The sequence below is a fragment of the Sphaeramia orbicularis genome, chromosome 13 (genome assembly GCF_902148855.1).
Source record: "Sphaeramia orbicularis chromosome 13, fSphaOr1.1, whole genome shotgun sequence".
NCBI lineage: Eukaryota > Metazoa > Chordata > Actinopteri > Kurtiformes > Apogonidae > Sphaeramia > Sphaeramia orbicularis.
This window is the reverse complement of record NC_043969.1, coordinates 51643812-51662252: the sequence shown is the minus strand read 5'-3', so window position 1 is coordinate 51662252 and position 18441 is coordinate 51643812. Positions and strand designations below refer to the sequence as shown.

The following is an 18441-nucleotide window of genomic DNA, read 5'->3' as shown; positions in this document are numbered from 1 at the left end:
TAATCTTTTACATATTAGTAACTCACAAAAAAAAATGTCAGCCCAATCGGTAAAGTTTTAGACCCCCCCATCGCCATCTTTAGGGTGCCCATCAGCCAAGTACAGAAAACCCTTTTTTCAGTGGAAAATCATGCATTTGTCGGTTAGTTCTGCCATATTTGCTCGTGCAAATGTCCTCCCATTCATCTGCAGGGCCACCTTTTCTCAGTGTTTTTCCAGTTCTAGTTGTCATCATTTCGTTAGTTTTCATTAACAATAATAACCATGGTTGGAAAATGAAAGGTCAGCGTTATTTGGACCGGCTGCAACGTTGTTTGATGTTTTTGTAGATCTCCCCCTGCTGGTGAGAGTTTAGAACATCAGTCCGACATCTCAATGTTATTTGTAAAAAAAAAAAAAAAGGGTGTGGCCTGTTTGAGTGACAGGTCGATACCTTCAGCTGAGTCTGCCTTTCAGATCTTCTGCTTATTGAATAGGTTATTTTTGTTCCTGACCAAGGTTATTATCATTAACAAAAACTAACGAAATGACGAAAACTAGAATTGTAAAAACATTTTCGTTAACTGAAATAAATAAAAACTATAATTAATAAAAAACGATAACTAACTGAAACTGTATTGCGTGTTTACAAAACTAACTAAAACGGATAAAAATGATAGATAAAATTCCCTTTGTTTTTGTCTTTGTCAATGTCAGATTGATACGAAAGCGATTTATTTCGCTCTAGCAATTTTAGCTAGCAGCACCGATACAGTACTTCACGGTCCGTCACTCGTCATCACTTGTGGTTTCCAGTCGTCTTCTGGTCCCCACTCTACCTGGAAACATGGAAGAAGAGAAAAGATACGACAAAACAAAACTAATTAATACTAAAACTAAACTAAAACTAAGCATTTAGGAAAAAAATGAAAACTAATAAAAACTATTAAACCTGCTCTAAAAACTAATTAAAATGAACTGAATTGGAGAAAAAAAAAGTCAAAGTAAATGAAACTAGACTGTAATGAAAAATCCAGAACTATTCTAACCTTGTTCCTAACACACACAGCTGTAGTTACTGTAGTTGGATACTGTTTACTGTTACTTATGATCTGAAATGACAAAACACTGGGACGTTTTCAAAAATACAAACTCAAACAGAAAACACAGATATTAAACCAAAGGCAGCGTCCAGGAAAGATGAGCCGACGGTCAGCAGTTTGGAAACAAACATGAAATTAGTGGAACATTTAAAACAATGATCTTCACACAAAGAAAGGATGGAATTTGTAAAGTTCAGGCTCCACGTTGGAACCAGACCTGGACCTGTTTCAGAAAAGGGTTCAGGTCTCAGCTGATCTAATTGAACCCACCTCAGTAACACATGTCGTCTACAAACAGAAGGAGCAGCTGTTCAAAGATAAATGGAATGTGGAGGGTTCAGGTCTAAGATGGACACCGTGACCTCTGACCCCATAGAACCCTCATCCATCTAGACCTGATGGAACCACTTGGGTCTGGATCTATAATCTGGACTTACAGATAAAGGAGTCTGTCCAGGCTCAAAGGCATCTGGAAAACATCCAGACCGTTCCCAGATGGCAGGGTCTGTCCTGGTCTGGGGTCAAAGGTCACTGTCACTCATGTGATGTTCCAATCTGACTGAAACTTACAAAGAGATTTTGGTCCGACACACAAGACGTGTTTGCTCCTGGAGGATTCTGTTGGGTTTCTGTAGATTATTTTAGAGTCTGGTTTCCACCAACTTGATATGTAAAGCATCATGAGATAACTTTTGTTGTGATTTGGCGCTGTAGAAGTAAAGTTTGATTGATTGATTAAGATGAACAAGTCCTCAAGTAGATCCATGAGGATTTCAACAACACAATGTAAAAGCACACAGTGAACACATTACATAGGGTTCACCCTAACCCCTAACCTAAACCCCAACCCCAACCCCAAACCCCCAACCCTAACACATTACAAAGGGTTAACCTTAACTCTAACCCCAACCCTAACCCTAACCCCAACCCAACCCCAACCCCCAACCCTAAACCCATCTCCCTAGCCCCCAACCCTAACACATTACAAAGGGTTAACCTTAACCCTAACCCCAACCCTAACCCCAACTCCTGACCTGACTCCAACTTCAACCCCAACCCTAACCCCCAACCCTAAACCCATCCCTAACCCTGACCCTTGACTCAAACTTCAACCCCAACCCTAAGCCCAACCCTAACCCCCAAACCTAGACCCCAACCTTAACTCTAACCCCAGCCCTAACCTTGGGTTGGGGTATTTTTCAGGTGTAAATTTGATGTAATCTTACTTTTTCTGACTTTTGTTTGACTGTTGTACATAGTCCGTCTTTTACTAAACGCATGTGTCATAAAATGCTTTTCTCATTGGACAGTGGGTCTGATGGGTGGTGTTTGGCGGGGGGGGTCTCTGTCTGCTGGAGTGTTTCATATTGGCGTTGTGTTAATGTTTGCAGTGTTTCCACTTTGTTTGTGTTAATAGTTTTTTTTTTCTGTTAAACACTGTTTCACTGTGTGTGTTGTGGCTGCAGTCAGACAGGATGTGAGCTCATGGACAGACCTGCCTCTGTTCGTCCACACCACCACCACCACCACCTAAAGACATGAAAAACCACGTCCCTGTTCAGTCCTTGGGGCCCTAATGAGGATATGGGCGTCCCACAGGAAATCAAGGTCCTGTGTTGTAAATGCCACCATGATGGCTTCAGGACATCTTCTGGGTTTTCTGTTGGAGAGTCTGCAGGAGATGATATGCTCCACATGTGGTCTTTTAAGGAGGACCAGACGTCCTGAAGACTGTTGGACACCTGGTTTGGGGAACTGGATGATGCCGTCACTCATCAAAGGTCCACAGTCATCATGTTGAGCCCAGCATCGGGATTTAGGGGAAAAGTTTTCAGAAATATTTTTAGTGTCAATTAGAGGAGTGTCTGGTATCTGAGCAGAAGTGAGAATAAACCTGCTACCATGGTCTTTATGAAGCAGTAACTGTGGTTTAGCAAGAATTATTGTCCACTCCTCAGATCACAGTGTGCAAGACTAACAAAACGGACAAAATGTGATTAAAAAAAGACAAAAACACCTTTAGATGGCACTACATGGACCCTGTTCAGCTCAGTCTCCAGTTATAGGTTTTCTTTAAAATATCATTACAAATATCTGAGTTTTCAATTTACTACTACGTTCTAGTTGCAGAGGAGTTGCTTGAGGCAGTTGCGGTGATCCTTATAGGAGTTCTACAGGGTTTAGATCTACAAGTGATGCATTAAAGCTGTAGAATCAGTGAATGGAGGAGTTGTGATGTCATCCACTGGTCTTCGAAACTGTCATTTTGAAGGTAGGAGTTTGGAATTCGTCTATTGCCGTGTTGGGTTTCTGGAGCCAGAAGTGACCATATTTGGTCAAAAGGAGCAGAACAATGGGAAGCTAATGCTAATGGCAAAGTTACTGAGTCAGTAAAAGCAGTGAAGTTCATTAAGAACTGCAGAACAAAGTCATTTTATAGTCTTGTTAGTGGAACTTATTAACCACAACTAATGCGTAATCTGATCAAATAAACTGAATCTGAAAGTCAGACTCGACAGATGAACGAGTCGAGTCGTTAAGCAAACCTGTCACAGTCTGACATGGGAGACATCAAAATCATTTTTGATGTGAGATATGATGACGGAAAATTTTAAAGATGGACCAGATCATGTCATAGAGGGTCCAAATAAAGTGGAAGAGACCAAAATGAGTCCTTGAAAAAATGTTTTTGTCTTCTCTAATCAAATAACAAAAGCACGACAAAAGTTTTATAGAATTAGACAGAAAGAATGAACCAGAACCAGAACCAGATAAACCCCAGTAAAGGTAATTAACGATAGGACATGTCTTTGTATGTTCTCATTTGCCTGGGTGAACTTTCTTGTTGGTGGTTTTTCTCGGTTCAGCTGGACTCAAAAAAAGTCTCTTGGATGAGAGACGAAACATTTTCAAAAGACCAAAACTAGTCCAGTTGAACCTAGAAGAACCACCAAGAACAGTAGAGAACACCTGTAGAGGAGTCGTGGCTCATCTGTGAGAGATTGAACATTCTTGGGGAGGTTCTTGAATGTGGGAAGAGCTTTTAGAGGTTGTAACAGACAATTCAGCGGTTTCAGGAAGCATGTTTAAGTTAAAAGTAGCCCTGAACACCATGGAACAAGTATTTCCACAACAAGCCCAGACTGTTGCAAGATGCTGTCATCGATCCTGAGCACAGTTAAATCTACGTTACTGTGAATTTCACAGACTGAGAAATCATAACACATCCCTCAAACATACCACGAACATCTGTGGATCCGCTGAATTGTCTGTAACAAGGTTATAATAGTTTTGGATTTTTCATTATAGTTTATTTAGTTTTGACTTTTTTTTCGAGGTTCAACTGGACTCGTTTTGCTCTTTTGAAAATGTTTCGTCTCTCATCCAAGAGACTTTTTTTTAGTCCAGTTGACCTAGAAGAACCACCACGAACAGTGAGAGAACACCTGTGACGGAGGAGTCGTGGGTCATCCGCGAGAGAATGAACATTCTTGGGGAGGTTCTTGAATGTGGGAAGAGCTTTTAGAGGTTGTAACAGACAATTCAGCGGATCCACAGATGTTCTTGGTATGTTTGAGGGACGTGTTATGATTTCTCACAGTCCGTCAAATTCACTGTAAGGTAGATTTAACTGTGCTCAGGATCGATGAGAGCATCTTGCAACAATCTGGGCTTGTTGTGGAAATACTTGTATCGTGGTGTTCAGGGCTACTTTTAACTTGAACACACTTCATGAATCCAGCCCCTGAAACCCAAACCAGGGTTGCATCATCACCCTGACATCCTCCAACAGCTCGCAGTGTGTTGGGAAAACCGCTGCAGCTTTTTTATCGCTCGTTCCCAACACAAAGGAACAACAGAAGGAGAAGAAAGCAACATAAAGGAGAAGGAGAGAGCGTCAGTGTGGACTGATGGACCAGATCCCTGCTAAACATTTGGTTTGGAGCCCAGCCCAGTCCTGCACACTGCTTTCAATTATCTCTCGACCTCCCTCTCTCTCTGTTTTAGACCACGACAGCACTCTTCAACACTTTGAGCACACACCGAGGACTGTTTAGGGAAAAACAGTGCAGAGGGGGCGGCTGCTCCTTTTCTACTTCCTTCCTTCGCTCCTTTCTTCCTGCAACGTAGTTTTTTGTTTTTTTTTTAAACGTGAATCAAGAGTGAGATAGAAGCGGAGGGTGGGGGGGTGAAGTAGAGGGAGAGGTCTGGGAGTTTTGGACGATGCAACCGACTCACAAACTCTGACGGACTCTGAAACATGGACATGCTGCAGCCTGCACTCGTCTGTTTTCTGTCTGTCCTCATAGTTTTTATCTGTCCTCTGCCAGCTGATGGACAGGCAGGAGGAGGTGGAGGAGCTGAGACCATCCAGGTGATGTTCACGCCGACCATCTGCAAGGTGCGCTGTGTGCAGGACCGATGCGTCAACTACTGCGAACGAGGCAACGTGACCACGCTGTACAGTAGCAACGAGGCAACAGGAGGACGGAGCGGCGCCGGTGGACCGGGCTTCAGAGTCTGTAAGTCCATCTGCACCATGTAAACCAGGTCAAAGGTCAGCTGGTCCAGTGGCTCCTAACCAGTTCATGTGGTTTATCAGCCCTTTATAGTTCACTCCTAGAAAAACTCTGCAATTCAACATTTTAACCTTAGTGTGTTATTGGAGGACACAGCAAGACTGTTTAACTTTTTTACTATTATTATATAGAAAATCAAGGGTAATGAAGTTTCCATATTTGGTTCCTTACCAATAAGTGGCAAAAAAAAAAAGAAAAAAATCCAAGAAGTAAATATAAAAAATACAAAAAAAACACATGTAAAGTGAAAGGGACCTGTATTTGAGAACATTAGAACCTGTATTTGGTACCAATAGAGCCTGTATTTGATCCTATTAAAACCTGCCTTTTGGACCATTAGGACCTGTATTTGATCCCATTAGAACCTGCCTTTTGTCCCTTTAGACCCCCATGCGTGCTGGTCCAGAACCCTGTCCACATCCGCATGATTCCTTTGAACATCATTCCTTACATTAGTTCCATTACTTCATGGAACCGAACAAAGCAGGTCCGCTCACTGTTCATGCACAGGTGGACCTTACAGACCCCTGGAGACCACATTGGACCTTACAGACCCTGGAGACCACATTGGACCTTACAGACCCTGGAGACCACATTGGACCTGACAGACCCTGGAGACCACATTGGACCTGACAGACCCTGGAGACCACATTGGACCTGACAGACCCTGGAGACCACATTGGACCTTACAGACCCAGTAGACCACATTGGACCTTACAGACCCTGGAGACCACATTGGACCTCAGATTGGGGACTCACTGTCCTACCTGGAACCGTTGCTGTCACTGTCTTGTAATGTGTGCGGAAATAACCAAAAATAGTCACTTGCCTGATAAAGGGTTAACTATATTCCACCTTAAAACCCTTTAGTGTTTGCTCTGATCAAAAGGAAATGGAACATTTTTGCTTTGCATGTTTTATTTACTGGATCAATAACATCAGTAGCTTTTTCCGTAAAAATGTCCCATCGAGTTAAAGCAAACGTTTGAAAAGTTTCATAAATGAAGAAACAGTGAAGAAAAAGTTGTAGGTTGGACACTGGTCAGAAGGTGGCGCCATAGATAAGAGTAACAGACAGGAACTGTGAAATAAACCCGGACAGTGACGACCACAGCCTTATACAAACTAACTACACTATAGAACTATAGAACTAGAACTATAGAACTGTAGAACTATAGAACTAGAAATATAGAACTGTAGAACTATAGAACTAGAACTATAGAACTGTAGAACTGTAGAACTATAGAACTAGAAATATAGAACTATAGAACTGTAGAACTGTAGAACTATAGAACTAGAAATATAGAACTGTAGAACTATAGAATTATAGAACTGTAGAACTGTAGAACTATAGAACTAGAATTATAGAACTATAGAACTAGACCTATAGAACAGTGGCGGCTGCTCGTCTTTCAGACAGGGGAAGCTCATTGTCGGCTTACATTTAAAAAAAAAAAAAAAAAAAAAAAAAAAAAAAAAGAATTAAGAAAATGCTCAGTGTCCTTATCGTACCAGTAGGCGTCTTTTCCAGGACTGGACCAGTGTCCTCTGAATGTCCAGCAGAGCTGGTCTGCTCAGACGGCCTTGGCCCAGTGCATTGTGGGTGTCAGACTTCAGCCTTTTTAAACTACAGATGCTCCTTTCACTCCGACCTAGCCGACAGTCTGACTGATTTAACTATCTACAAAACGATATTAAACTCGAACAAGAAATGATTAAATTCTGTAACTGAAACAAGAAAACGCTGGAATTATGTTAAACTGAAGCAAGGAAACAATGAGTGTGTTTTATTTACAGTGCAAGAAATGAACAAGTAATTTCGTGGTGGTTTCTCTGATTTCCCAGCAGAATGTGTGACGGTATTAAACTGAACTGTGTCAGTGAAGGAGCAGATCTGAAAACAGCTGTCAATCAAACGGGGGTTCAGCCTTTCGACTGATCCTCCAATCAGCTCTTGGGATTCTGGCGTCCAGCCCGGCCGAGCTCCGCCCACAGCTCCATTCACCCCCAGAGACGCCCGGCGTCCGGGGGCGGGACAACATTGTGGCATTTATCCAATTACCGTCCAGTTCTGACGCAATGAAAACAACAGTTCCACTCAGTCCCACTGAAGCCCATAGACGGACACAGTCTGCAGACACATGCACTGAGCAGAGATGGAGGAGAAAACAGACACGGGAATGGAGGAGAAGTGAACAACATCGCGTCCGTTGGTTTGTGATAAAGCTGATTCTGAACGAACTCGTCTGTGAGATGAACGTGTTCTAACACATTTGTAGTCAATGAAATGTCAACACAACCGAACAGATTTAACCATTTAATTTTCAAAATTTTAGGGGAAGCCGGGCTTCCACTGCAGTCTGAGAGAAATCACCACTGATATAGAACTATAGAACTGTAGAACTATAGAACTAGAATTATAGAACTATAGAACTAGAACTATAGAACTCTGTAAGGTAGCCTGACCTTATATAAAGTGACTAACCAGTGCAGGTCACATGTAGTCAGGACATGATCTAATGATCGTACCTTTGGTGTCAGTTCAGTCTCTTTTCTCTTCCTCATTCTGAAAACACTGAAACTGAAGGGAATGTTTTGAAGACGTATTTTATGTGACGTCTTCTTCTCTTCAGTCATATTTATACCATGGCAGCGTTCTGCACATGCATCCTCAGACAGGTTCTACAAGTTACAGAATACATAATAACACCCCCCCCCCCCCCCCCCCCCCCCCCAATTCCAGAATAACGTCAACTGGTACCATCATAAGATACATGTGGAAATGTGATACAACATAGACGTTGGTGATATTTTGATGTATAACTACATATATAATACCAACATGAGTAGAAATAACCTGTGGGGCTGATCTGTTCATTAACTCTACGTCTGTCTGACAGATGCACGTATCTGTTCATTACCTCCACTGTGACCTGAGCCTACGTCCACTCCACTACGCTCTGGTATTTGTCTTTAGTGGATTCTAAAAGTTTGTCGTCCATATACATATGGTTTCCATAAATATCTGTGTCCGAGGACAGCACTGGTAGATATTCAAAGGCTCTTTGGACTGAACGTCTGTACAGACAGTTTTAGGATTGTGTCAGTGTCAGAGGTTAAAGGTGTAGTTTTCATTTGAAATCAGCCAAAAAACACACGAACTCTCCATTAAACAGAGTCGGCACCATGTTTTGATCCAACATTATTAGCCAATGTTAACCAATATTAGCCAGTATTCGCTAATATTAGCTGATATTAGCCGGAATTAATCAATATTGGCCAGTATTAGCCATTATTAGCCGGTATTAGCTGATATTAGCCAGAATTAATCAATATTGGCCAGTATTAGCCAATATTAACCAGTATTAGCCGATATTAGCTGATACTAGCTTGACTTAGATAATATTAACCCATACTGGCCAGTATCAGCCAATACTAACAAATATTAGCCAATATTAGCCAATATTAACCTGTATTAGCTGATATTAGCTGGAATTAGCCGATATTAACCAATATTCTGTTGGGTTTCTGTAAATTGGCTTAGAGTCTGGTTTTTGACCAACTCTATATATAAAGTGTCATGAGATAACTTTTTTGTTGCGATCTGGCGCTATATAAATAAAGTTTGATTGATTGAATGATTTAATTGGTTTTCCCCTGTAAGTCGCTTTGGAAAAAAGCGTCTGCCAAATGCATAAACATAAACATAAGCATAAACATAAACATAAACAATATTGTCCAGTATTAGCTAACATTAACCAATATTAGCCAATATTAACCCACAGGTAATGTACAGTTTGTCCAATCCCTTGTCTAACATGACTTTCTCCAGGTCTTGACTAGTTATTTTGAACTTTTTTCTTGTTGCTTCCATCTAACGCGTCATTATTGTTTCATATATATTATTTAAATATTTTTTGACTCCATTTCCGTTGGACTTCTTCACATTTACCTTTTTTCCACACCACACATTTGACAGTTGGGACAGTTTTGACAGTGACACAGATTTGGTTTGTGTCAGTTTTGCTTCATCAGGTTGTTTTTAGTTTTTTTGCCCAATGTGTTTTTGAAGTACACTGTATAATAATTATAAACTTTTTATAACTTTCGAAGACAGTAATTCAACATTTGCACTTTTTTGTGCTGGAAATGGATCCAAACCCTTTATCTGAGTGGAACTTTAAGGCAGACACCGAAGGAATGTTTGTGTGTTCTGTTGTGTTTGACTGAATTATGTCCTCTTATATACTGACCCTGGTGGACGTCGTCCACTTTTAGGAATGTGTGTGTGTTCAGCTGTAACCATGGTGACCCACATGATCAGCTGTTTTAAGTATGTTTGCCACATCACCGTGGTGTCCAGCCACAGCATTTGACTGAAAAGTCATATTTAGTCACTGTGGGCGGGCCAATGTGGTCCTCAGTGGAAGTTGAAGAAACCAGTTGAATTCAGTCGAGTTATTTCTGATTTGAAATTCACTGGAAAAGATACAAGACAAAAAACATCCAAATGAAAGTTCTGTAAAAGAAGCAAAGAGACAAACACGATGCAACGAAATGACAATAAAAGGTATAACAAGATGAAAAAACACTTTAAAAAGAAAGACACAAAACATGTAACAAGAATGAAACGAGGTGAATGAAAATGTTTTAAAAGACACAAAAAGATCAAAGCTCCGGAAATGATGCAGCAAAATGAAAAACCGCCAAAGCCATGAAAATATTGTAAAGACACAAGACAAAACGTGTAGTAAAAAGACACAGCGAAGCTAAATATATTGTACAAAATGCGATGATATGAAAATAATGTAAAGCAGGAGAAACAAACCTGCACCAAAACAACAAAGTACAGATGTAACAGGATGGAAACCCTTGGATTAATGTAGTGTTTATGGAGCTCATGTATGGACTTCACGTTATGAACTGAAGCACTAAATCAAACTCGGTGGTAGAGTCAGAAAAAATGGAAGGGGGGGGAGGGGGGAGGGGGGAGGGGGGGGTTGTCCAGGGTCAGAGCCCTGGTGGGGGTTCAAGGGGGTGAAGCCAAGCAAAACAAACATTATAAATACTTCAAATCATGTAAAACTGTATTTTTTAGACTGTTTTTTTTTAGATATACATTTTTAGACTCTTTAGGCAAGGCAGGTTTATTTCTGTAGAACATTTCATGTACAGGACAGTTCAGAGTGGTTTCTACAAAACATTACAAGCATTACAGCCGGGACGCAATAAAAAGTATAGGCATGAGAAAAAAAACCCAGATAAACAGATAAAATGGATAAAAACTTTAAGCTCTTTAGACGTTTTAGACTATGATGACGTAGCGATGAGTCCATCCTGTAAGGTTAGACTCAGTTATGGCATTGAATTCCATATAATTTAAGATTAGATTCAGATTCCTTATTTGTCCGTATATAGACACACTCATACTGACCTTGTGTTTTGAACCCATCACTAGAACATTCAGGAACACTGACTCAAACAGTCAGAGCTGGTTCAGACCTCCATGACCCCCCCCTTTCTTTAAGCCCCGCCCAGCCGTAGGTTATGGATAATATATGTGAAGTGTCCCGATAAACCAAAGTCAGTCTGTAGTCAGTATTTGTTCATCTCTTCCATTTGGTATAAACTCAACTCCACTGTCCGTAAAACTGGACAAAGGCAGGACAGTCCTGCAGGTGCTGACCTGACTGTTGTCCACTTCATTCTGCTGCAGGTTTTTCATCCTTTTGTCAAAACCTGAAAAACTGCTTCATCTATAAAGGAATAAAATGGACGTCCTTCCGTCAAAGCCCAGGTCAAACCGGTATCTTAGTAGTTTAGTTTTTATTCTACATTGTAAAAAGAAACCCTTAAAAAAAAAACTGTATTATTCCGGCAGCTGGGGTGCCAAAAAAATACTGTTGAATAATGGAAAATAAACATCTCATAAAAATACGGTAATTGTCCATCATTAAAATACAGTTTTTTGCCCTAACTTTACATGAGATTTTGCAAATTTTTTTGGCTTTTTAATGTTTAATAAAGAATATTTACATGTATTAAAACAATCCAATTCCCTATAAATATATATATATGAATAATTTTCAGTGAGACTCAGTTGTCCAATCCACTGATAAAAACTGTATTTGGACAGTTTATCAGTGCTTATACATGTTATACATTCACAAAAATACATTTATTCAACATTTTTGTTGTGAAACCTCCTGTAATAACACAAGATATTTGTCAATTAACAAACAAGTCTGGTTCAACTGACAGAACAAATACTTCTGTTACCGTTAATTGTCAGTAATTTTATCTCATTTTATTATTGTTTTTTTTTTTTTTTTTTTTTTTTTTTTTTTTTTTTTACAGTATTAAACTTTAATTAACAGTTTAATTTCATGAATAGAACAGAAATATTTGTGAAATTATGATACATTTGCAAATGTATTTTAACTGTATTTTTCTGTGAAAAAAGTTCTACAGAACTTTTTTTGCTTAATTCAAGATTTTTTTTTTTTTTGCATCATTCAACATTTTTTCCTTAATTCAAGCTAAATTTTTTTTTTTGGCTTAATTCAACATTTTTTCCTTAATTCAAGCTAAAAAAAATTTTCATAATTCAACATTTTCTCCTTAATTCAAGCTTTTTTTTGTTTTGCTTAATTCAACATTTTTTTCCTTAATTCAAGCTAAATTTTTTTTTTTTTTGCTTAATTCAACATTTTTTCCTTAATTCAAGCTAAAAAAAATTTTTTTGTCTTAATTCAATTTGTGGAATTTTTGCACTTAGTAAATTCATGCCATGGGCCAGATTGGAACCTTTGGCAGGACGGATGTTTGAGACCCCTGCTCTAGTGTCACCATCAGGATATTACTCCAGTTCCACAGTGGTATCGGTTTAGGTGGAAACTGTCCTGAGATCAGCCCAGGCCGCCGGGTGGATGGAGGCGGAGCCGTGGCGGCGGCGTCAGCTGACCGGTGCCGCTTTGATACTCGGCCCAGCTCAGGATCTGAAACGGAGCCGGTAAATCTGAACTGATCCCATGTCAGTTTGAGTTAAAGCTGCAGGTGATGGACACACAGGGGGGCGGCGCCCATTTAAAGGGCCACGCCCACTTTGACACATGTTAACTGTTTATTCTCCTGCTCAGACGGAGACTCGTGTGCAGGCACCAGCACGAACTGACGAAAAACACATGAGCAGCACAATCAAAGACACACACACACGCACACACACACAAAAACACACACAAACACACACACACACACAAAACACACACCAAAACACACATACACACACACACACACACACAAAAAACACAAAACATACAAAAACACATACACAAAAACACACACACATGTAAAAACACACACAAAAACACACACAAACACAAAAACACACACACAAAAATGCACACACACACACACACACACACACAAACACACACAAAAACACACATGCACAAAAACACACACACAAAAAAAAACATGCACACACACAAAAACACACACACAAAAATAAGATAAGGTAAGACAGGATAAGATAAAATAAGATATGATACTTTATTGTCTTTATACAAAATGTGAAATTTGGGTGCACTGTCAGGACGCAGACTCCTAAATAGTAATAGTAATAAATAGTGATAATAACTATAAAAATATATAATGAAAATAAAATATGCATCACTCACACATCAGCATCCATTCATTTATCACCCCCCCCCCCCCCCCCCCACACACACACACACACACATCAGTATGAAATAGTGTGATTAAAAGTGTGTGTAGTTTAGTGTTGGAGTTGATTGCTCAGTGTGGTTCTGGCTGTGGGTCAGAACTGTTCTGAACAGTGTGGTGTGTGTTTATGGATCTGTAGCTTGATGATGTGTAATAGAACAGAGAAATGAGACAAATGAGAAAACAACTACAAACAAAAAGACTGCACAGAAACAAATGGAAAATGGAAATGCAACTGAAAACAGAAAAACAAACAATAAAGGAGCAGACGCAGATATAATCCTAAATAATTCCAGGTTGCATCTTTTCTGCTGGTTCCTGTTGTGTGGGTTGTTTTCCAGTGTGTGCAGCTCTTCCACCACCTGTTATTTATTGTAATGTTTTCCAGGTGAGAGCGTCTGTGCTGCGTTTGTGTATTTGAAATCTGTGGAATATGCTCTGAAACAGCCTGGATTTACACCAAAACCATCCACGTTTAAAAAAAAAAAAAAAAAAAAACATCCACATGTTTAAAAAAAAAACAAAAAAACAAAACCATCCACATGTTTAAAAAAAAAACAAAAAAACAAAACCATCCACATGTTTAAAAAAAAACAAAACAAAACATCCACATGTTTAAAAAAAAAAAACCAAAACCATCCACATGTTTAAAAAAAAAAAAAAAAAAACAAAACAAAAACATCCACATGTTTTAAAAAAAAAAAACCAAAACCATCCACATGTTTAAAAAAAAAAACAAAACATCCACATGTTTAAAAAAAACCAAAACCATCCACATGTTTAAAAAAAAAACCAAAACCATCCACATGTTAAAAAAAAAAAAAAAAACATCCACATGTTAAAAAAAACAAAAAAACAAAACCATCCACATGTTAAAAAAAAAAAACAAAACATCCACATGTTAAAAAAAAAAAAACCAAAACCATCCACATGTTTAAAAAAAAAAAAAAAACAAAACCATCCACATGTTAAAAAAAAAAAAAAAAACCATCCACATGTTTAAAAAACAAAACAAAACAAAACCATCCACATGTTTAAAAAAAAAAAAAAACCATCCACGTTTAAAAAAAAAAAAAAAAAAAAAAAAAAAAAAAAATCCATGTTTTAAAAAAAACAACAAAAAAAAATCCATGTTTAAAAAAAAAAACCCAAACCCATCCACATGTTTCTGCAGACACAGATAAAGGCTTTAAAAGAGTGAAGGAGCACAGAAACACTGACAGATGGCTTCCATTTAGCACTGACCCCCCCCCCCCCCCCCATGTGCTCACTGCCAAAGGCATACATGGGGAGGGGGGGGGGGGGGTGATGACATCATAAGGTCATAGGGTCGATCCCCTCGTCCAACAGCTGGTCCCCCTTCAGAAAACCCACAACCTTCACATCATTTCTGAAGTTTTTATCATTTCTTCTGTTTCTTCCTCTTCTTCTCTTTCTTCTCCTCCTTCTTCTTCTTCTTCTCCTCCTCCTCCTCCTCCTCCTCCTCCTCCTCCTCCTCCTCCTCCTCCTCCTCCTCCTCCTCCTCCTCCTCCTCCTCCTCCTCCTTCTTCTTCTTCTTCTTCTTCTTCTTCTTCTTCTTCTTCTTCTTCTTCTTCTTCTTCTTCTTCTTCTTCTTCTTCTTCTTTCTTCTTCTTCTTCTTCTTTCTTCTTCTTCTTCTTCTTCTTCTTCTTCTCCTCCTCTTCTTCTTCTTCTCTTCTTCTTCTTCTTCTTCTCTCCTCCTCTTTCTTCTTCTTCTTTCTCCTCTTCTCTTTCTTGTCCTTCTCCTCCTCTTTCTTCTTCTTCTTTCTGCTTCTCCTTCTTCTTCTTCTTCTTCTCCTCCTCTTTCTTCTTCTTCTTTCTCCTCTTCTCTTTCTTGTCCTTCTCCTCCTCTTTCTTCTTCTTCTTTCTGCTTCTCCTTCTTTCCCTTTCTTCTTCTTCTCCTTCTTCTTCTCTTTCTTCTTCTTGTTCTCTTTCTTCTCCTCCTTCTTCTTCTCTTTCTTCTTCTTCTTCTCTTTTATCATTTGTTCTTTTGTTCAGATTCTACAGTGACCGTCAGTGCACCACCTACAGGACAGAAGTGGAACTGCAACAATAACCATTGAACTGATTTAAAACATGATCAGTAGGTTTAAGGATTGAACTGTTTATTTTAGCTTCTTTAAGGCAAATATTTTCCACTTTCTTTCCTCCTCCATGACGTTAAATGAAATATTTTTGGGTTGTTACTGAACCAATGCCAAACACAAGGCATGATGGGTAATACTGCCCCACAGACTGGTACTGTAGGCACTAGGCATGATGGGTAATACTGCCCCACAGACTGGTACTGTAGGCACTAGGCATGATGGGTAATACTGCCCCACAGACTGGTACTGTAGGCACTAGGCATGATGGGTAATACTGCCCCACAGAGTGGACTGTAGACACTAGGCATGATGGGTAATACTGACCCACAGAGTGGACTGTAGACACTAGGCATGATGGGTAATCCCCCTGGACCAGGGTCCGTCTGGACTCATCAGACCACATGACCTTTAACCTTTGAGAACCTCCTTCATCAGTTAAAGGGTTAAAGAACTCAGACCTTTGAAGCAGTTTTTCTCCAGTGGATGGATCTGAACTGTTGACACTTAAATCCAGGTGGTAGAAGAACATGAAAACAAAAATAACCAGAAAACATGGAAATATTTCGTAAACTGGTGAAATTATTCATGGTTTGGTGGAATTTCCAGATTTCTGTTTCAGTTTGACTCTAAAATGAGTCACTAATGTTCAGAGTTTACATCTGATTCTCCATCTGTCATCACTTCTGCTTCTTCTTCTCCTCCTCCTTCTCTTTCTTCTCTTTCTTCTTCTCTTTCTTCTTCATCTTCTCTGTTTTCTCCTTCTTGTTCTTTTTCTTCTTCTTCCTCTTCTTCTCCTACTTCTTCTTCTCTTTCTTCTTCTTTGCTTCCTTCTTTTTCTTCTTCTTCTTCTCTGTCTTCTCCTCCTTCTTCTTTGTCTTCTTTGTTACTCAGTCATTCCATCATCACTTCCACCTCTGTCATTTTTTCCGTTCTCTTCTTTTCTTTTGTTTATACTTTTCCAAACATAAACAAACCAAATTTCTACTTTCTTTTGATGCTGTGATCAAACGCTCATAGACTTTGGTTCTTTTGTGGTTTTAAGTTTGACAGAAGACTTTAGCTCAGGTTTGTTTAACGGCACAGATGAGTGAATGTCTGGAAAGAAATGGATGAACGGACAACATGTGATTCAACATTTACATGGAAAATGAAATGGATAAAAGACGTCTCTTACTAATATGTCAGCGTTACTGATGATATGAACAGGATTAGACTTAGCTCCTGTTAACTGAAATAAAAAACAGACACATCATTTTCTAAAATCTAAATTAAAACTACGGTGAGCAATGCACCACCAATGAAAATGACATCTAAGTCAAATCATGTGAACTGAATTATTAAAGATAGACTTGTACAGTTTTTCTTTTGGTTCAGCTTCTACTATGTTAATGGTCCATGGTTTAGGAAAATAAAGGGACTTTGTATGATATGAGACATTTTAATAAACAATGGTTTAGAAATCACACAATCTTTAAAACTAGAACTAAATACCAAGACCTGAGGGTTCAGTCAGATAGGTCTGTGTACGATTGTGTCCATTCGATTTCTGTTTTGATATTAATAAATGAAAAAGGGAAAACATATTTTGTTTTAAAAATCGATAAACAGAAAAATGGAAAATGGCTTGTATCCTGTTACTTGGAATAAAATTGAAAAAACAAAAAAATGGAGAATTGGAATTAAGAATAATGTTGTTTCTTTTCTGTTCCCATTCAGCTGTTTGAGTGTGGAATGTGCACTGGAGACACAAAGTTTTCAAAAACAGCCAAAATACACTCAGACTCCAGAGGGTTCATAAATTCTGAATATTGATCTAAAGACATCTTCTTGCACCAAACAAATCTGAACTCCAAACGTCTTCCTTCAGTTTGTCGGTCTCGTGGGAAAACTTGGGAAGACAATGTTTTTAGGGTCATTAAAAAAGACCTATCTATGACAAAATGGGAATAGAAAAGAAACATTTTTCCTCATTCCAATTTTCCATTTTTTGTTTTTTTCAATTTTATTATGAATAGCAGGATACAAGCTGTTTTTTGTTTATCGATTTTAAAGCGAAAAGTAAGTCGAAAATACTGCAGCACACAAAGGTATGTAGCAGACAATTGGGCAAAGATCAGATCCATAGAACTGTGAAGGGTGGATGGGTTTTAGCTACAAACGCTGAACCATCACTGTTTGAATGGAACAACTACACCAACAGCAAGACATGTGCTGGTGTTTGGGAGAACACGGACCTCCAAGGCCCACGTTAAAATCAGCTCTGTAACCAGGAACTTGGCGAGCGCTCACTTTTAACCAACTAGCCCAGAAATAAGATAGCACATTTTGCGTTGCATTGGGGTTAATGAACTAATGAACGAATGCATTTTGCGTTGAGCTAGTTGTTAACGAACAAAGAGGGAGCCCAGAAACGGGTTAGTGCAAAATGCGTTAAATAGACGCATTTTGCGTTGCACTGGGCTTAACGATTTAACAAACTAGTGCAGAAACGAGCCCCAGGACTACGGAGCCAGTGAAAGTGAAAGTGAAACTACAGACTCTTCACTAATTCCTCTATTACCACATTTCCACTACGTGGAACCGGTTCGACTCTGCCCGTCTCCTGTTGTTGTGCTCCTCATTTCCTTTCTCCTACCTTCAGAAACTTGTATTTGAGGGGGTACGACGTTTGTTGCCCGCACCGGAACCAGAACTGGGCCCAGATGACGGCCTGGTGTTCATTCTGCCACTAGATTCACAAGCACCGCTAAATAGGGAATCAAATGAATCAGATGCTGTGGACAAATGTTTTAGCAGATTGGAGGAACTCCACCCTTTAGAAGAAATGGAAGCTTTGGCTGTGTTCCAGTGGACCTGGTGTGGTCTGTTTGGACCTGGTTTAGTCTGTTTGGACCTGGTTTAGTCTGTTTGGACCTGGTGTGGTCTGTTTGGACCTGGTGTGGTCTGTT

The 18441-nt window shown here is 39.4% G+C and overlaps 1 protein-coding gene across 1 annotated transcript in view; it reads left to right on the top strand.

Annotated features, from left to right (window-relative positions):
* Positions 1–18441, top strand: part of ltbp4 (latent transforming growth factor beta binding protein 4) — a 55237-nt gene that overhangs the window by 4711 nt on the left and 32085 nt on the right. Inside the window, exon 3 of the mRNA XM_030152936.1 lies at positions 5414–5605. Coding sequence (XP_030008796.1) covers positions 5414–5605 — 192 coding nt within the window. The remainder of the gene's footprint in view (positions 1–5413; positions 5606–18441) is intronic.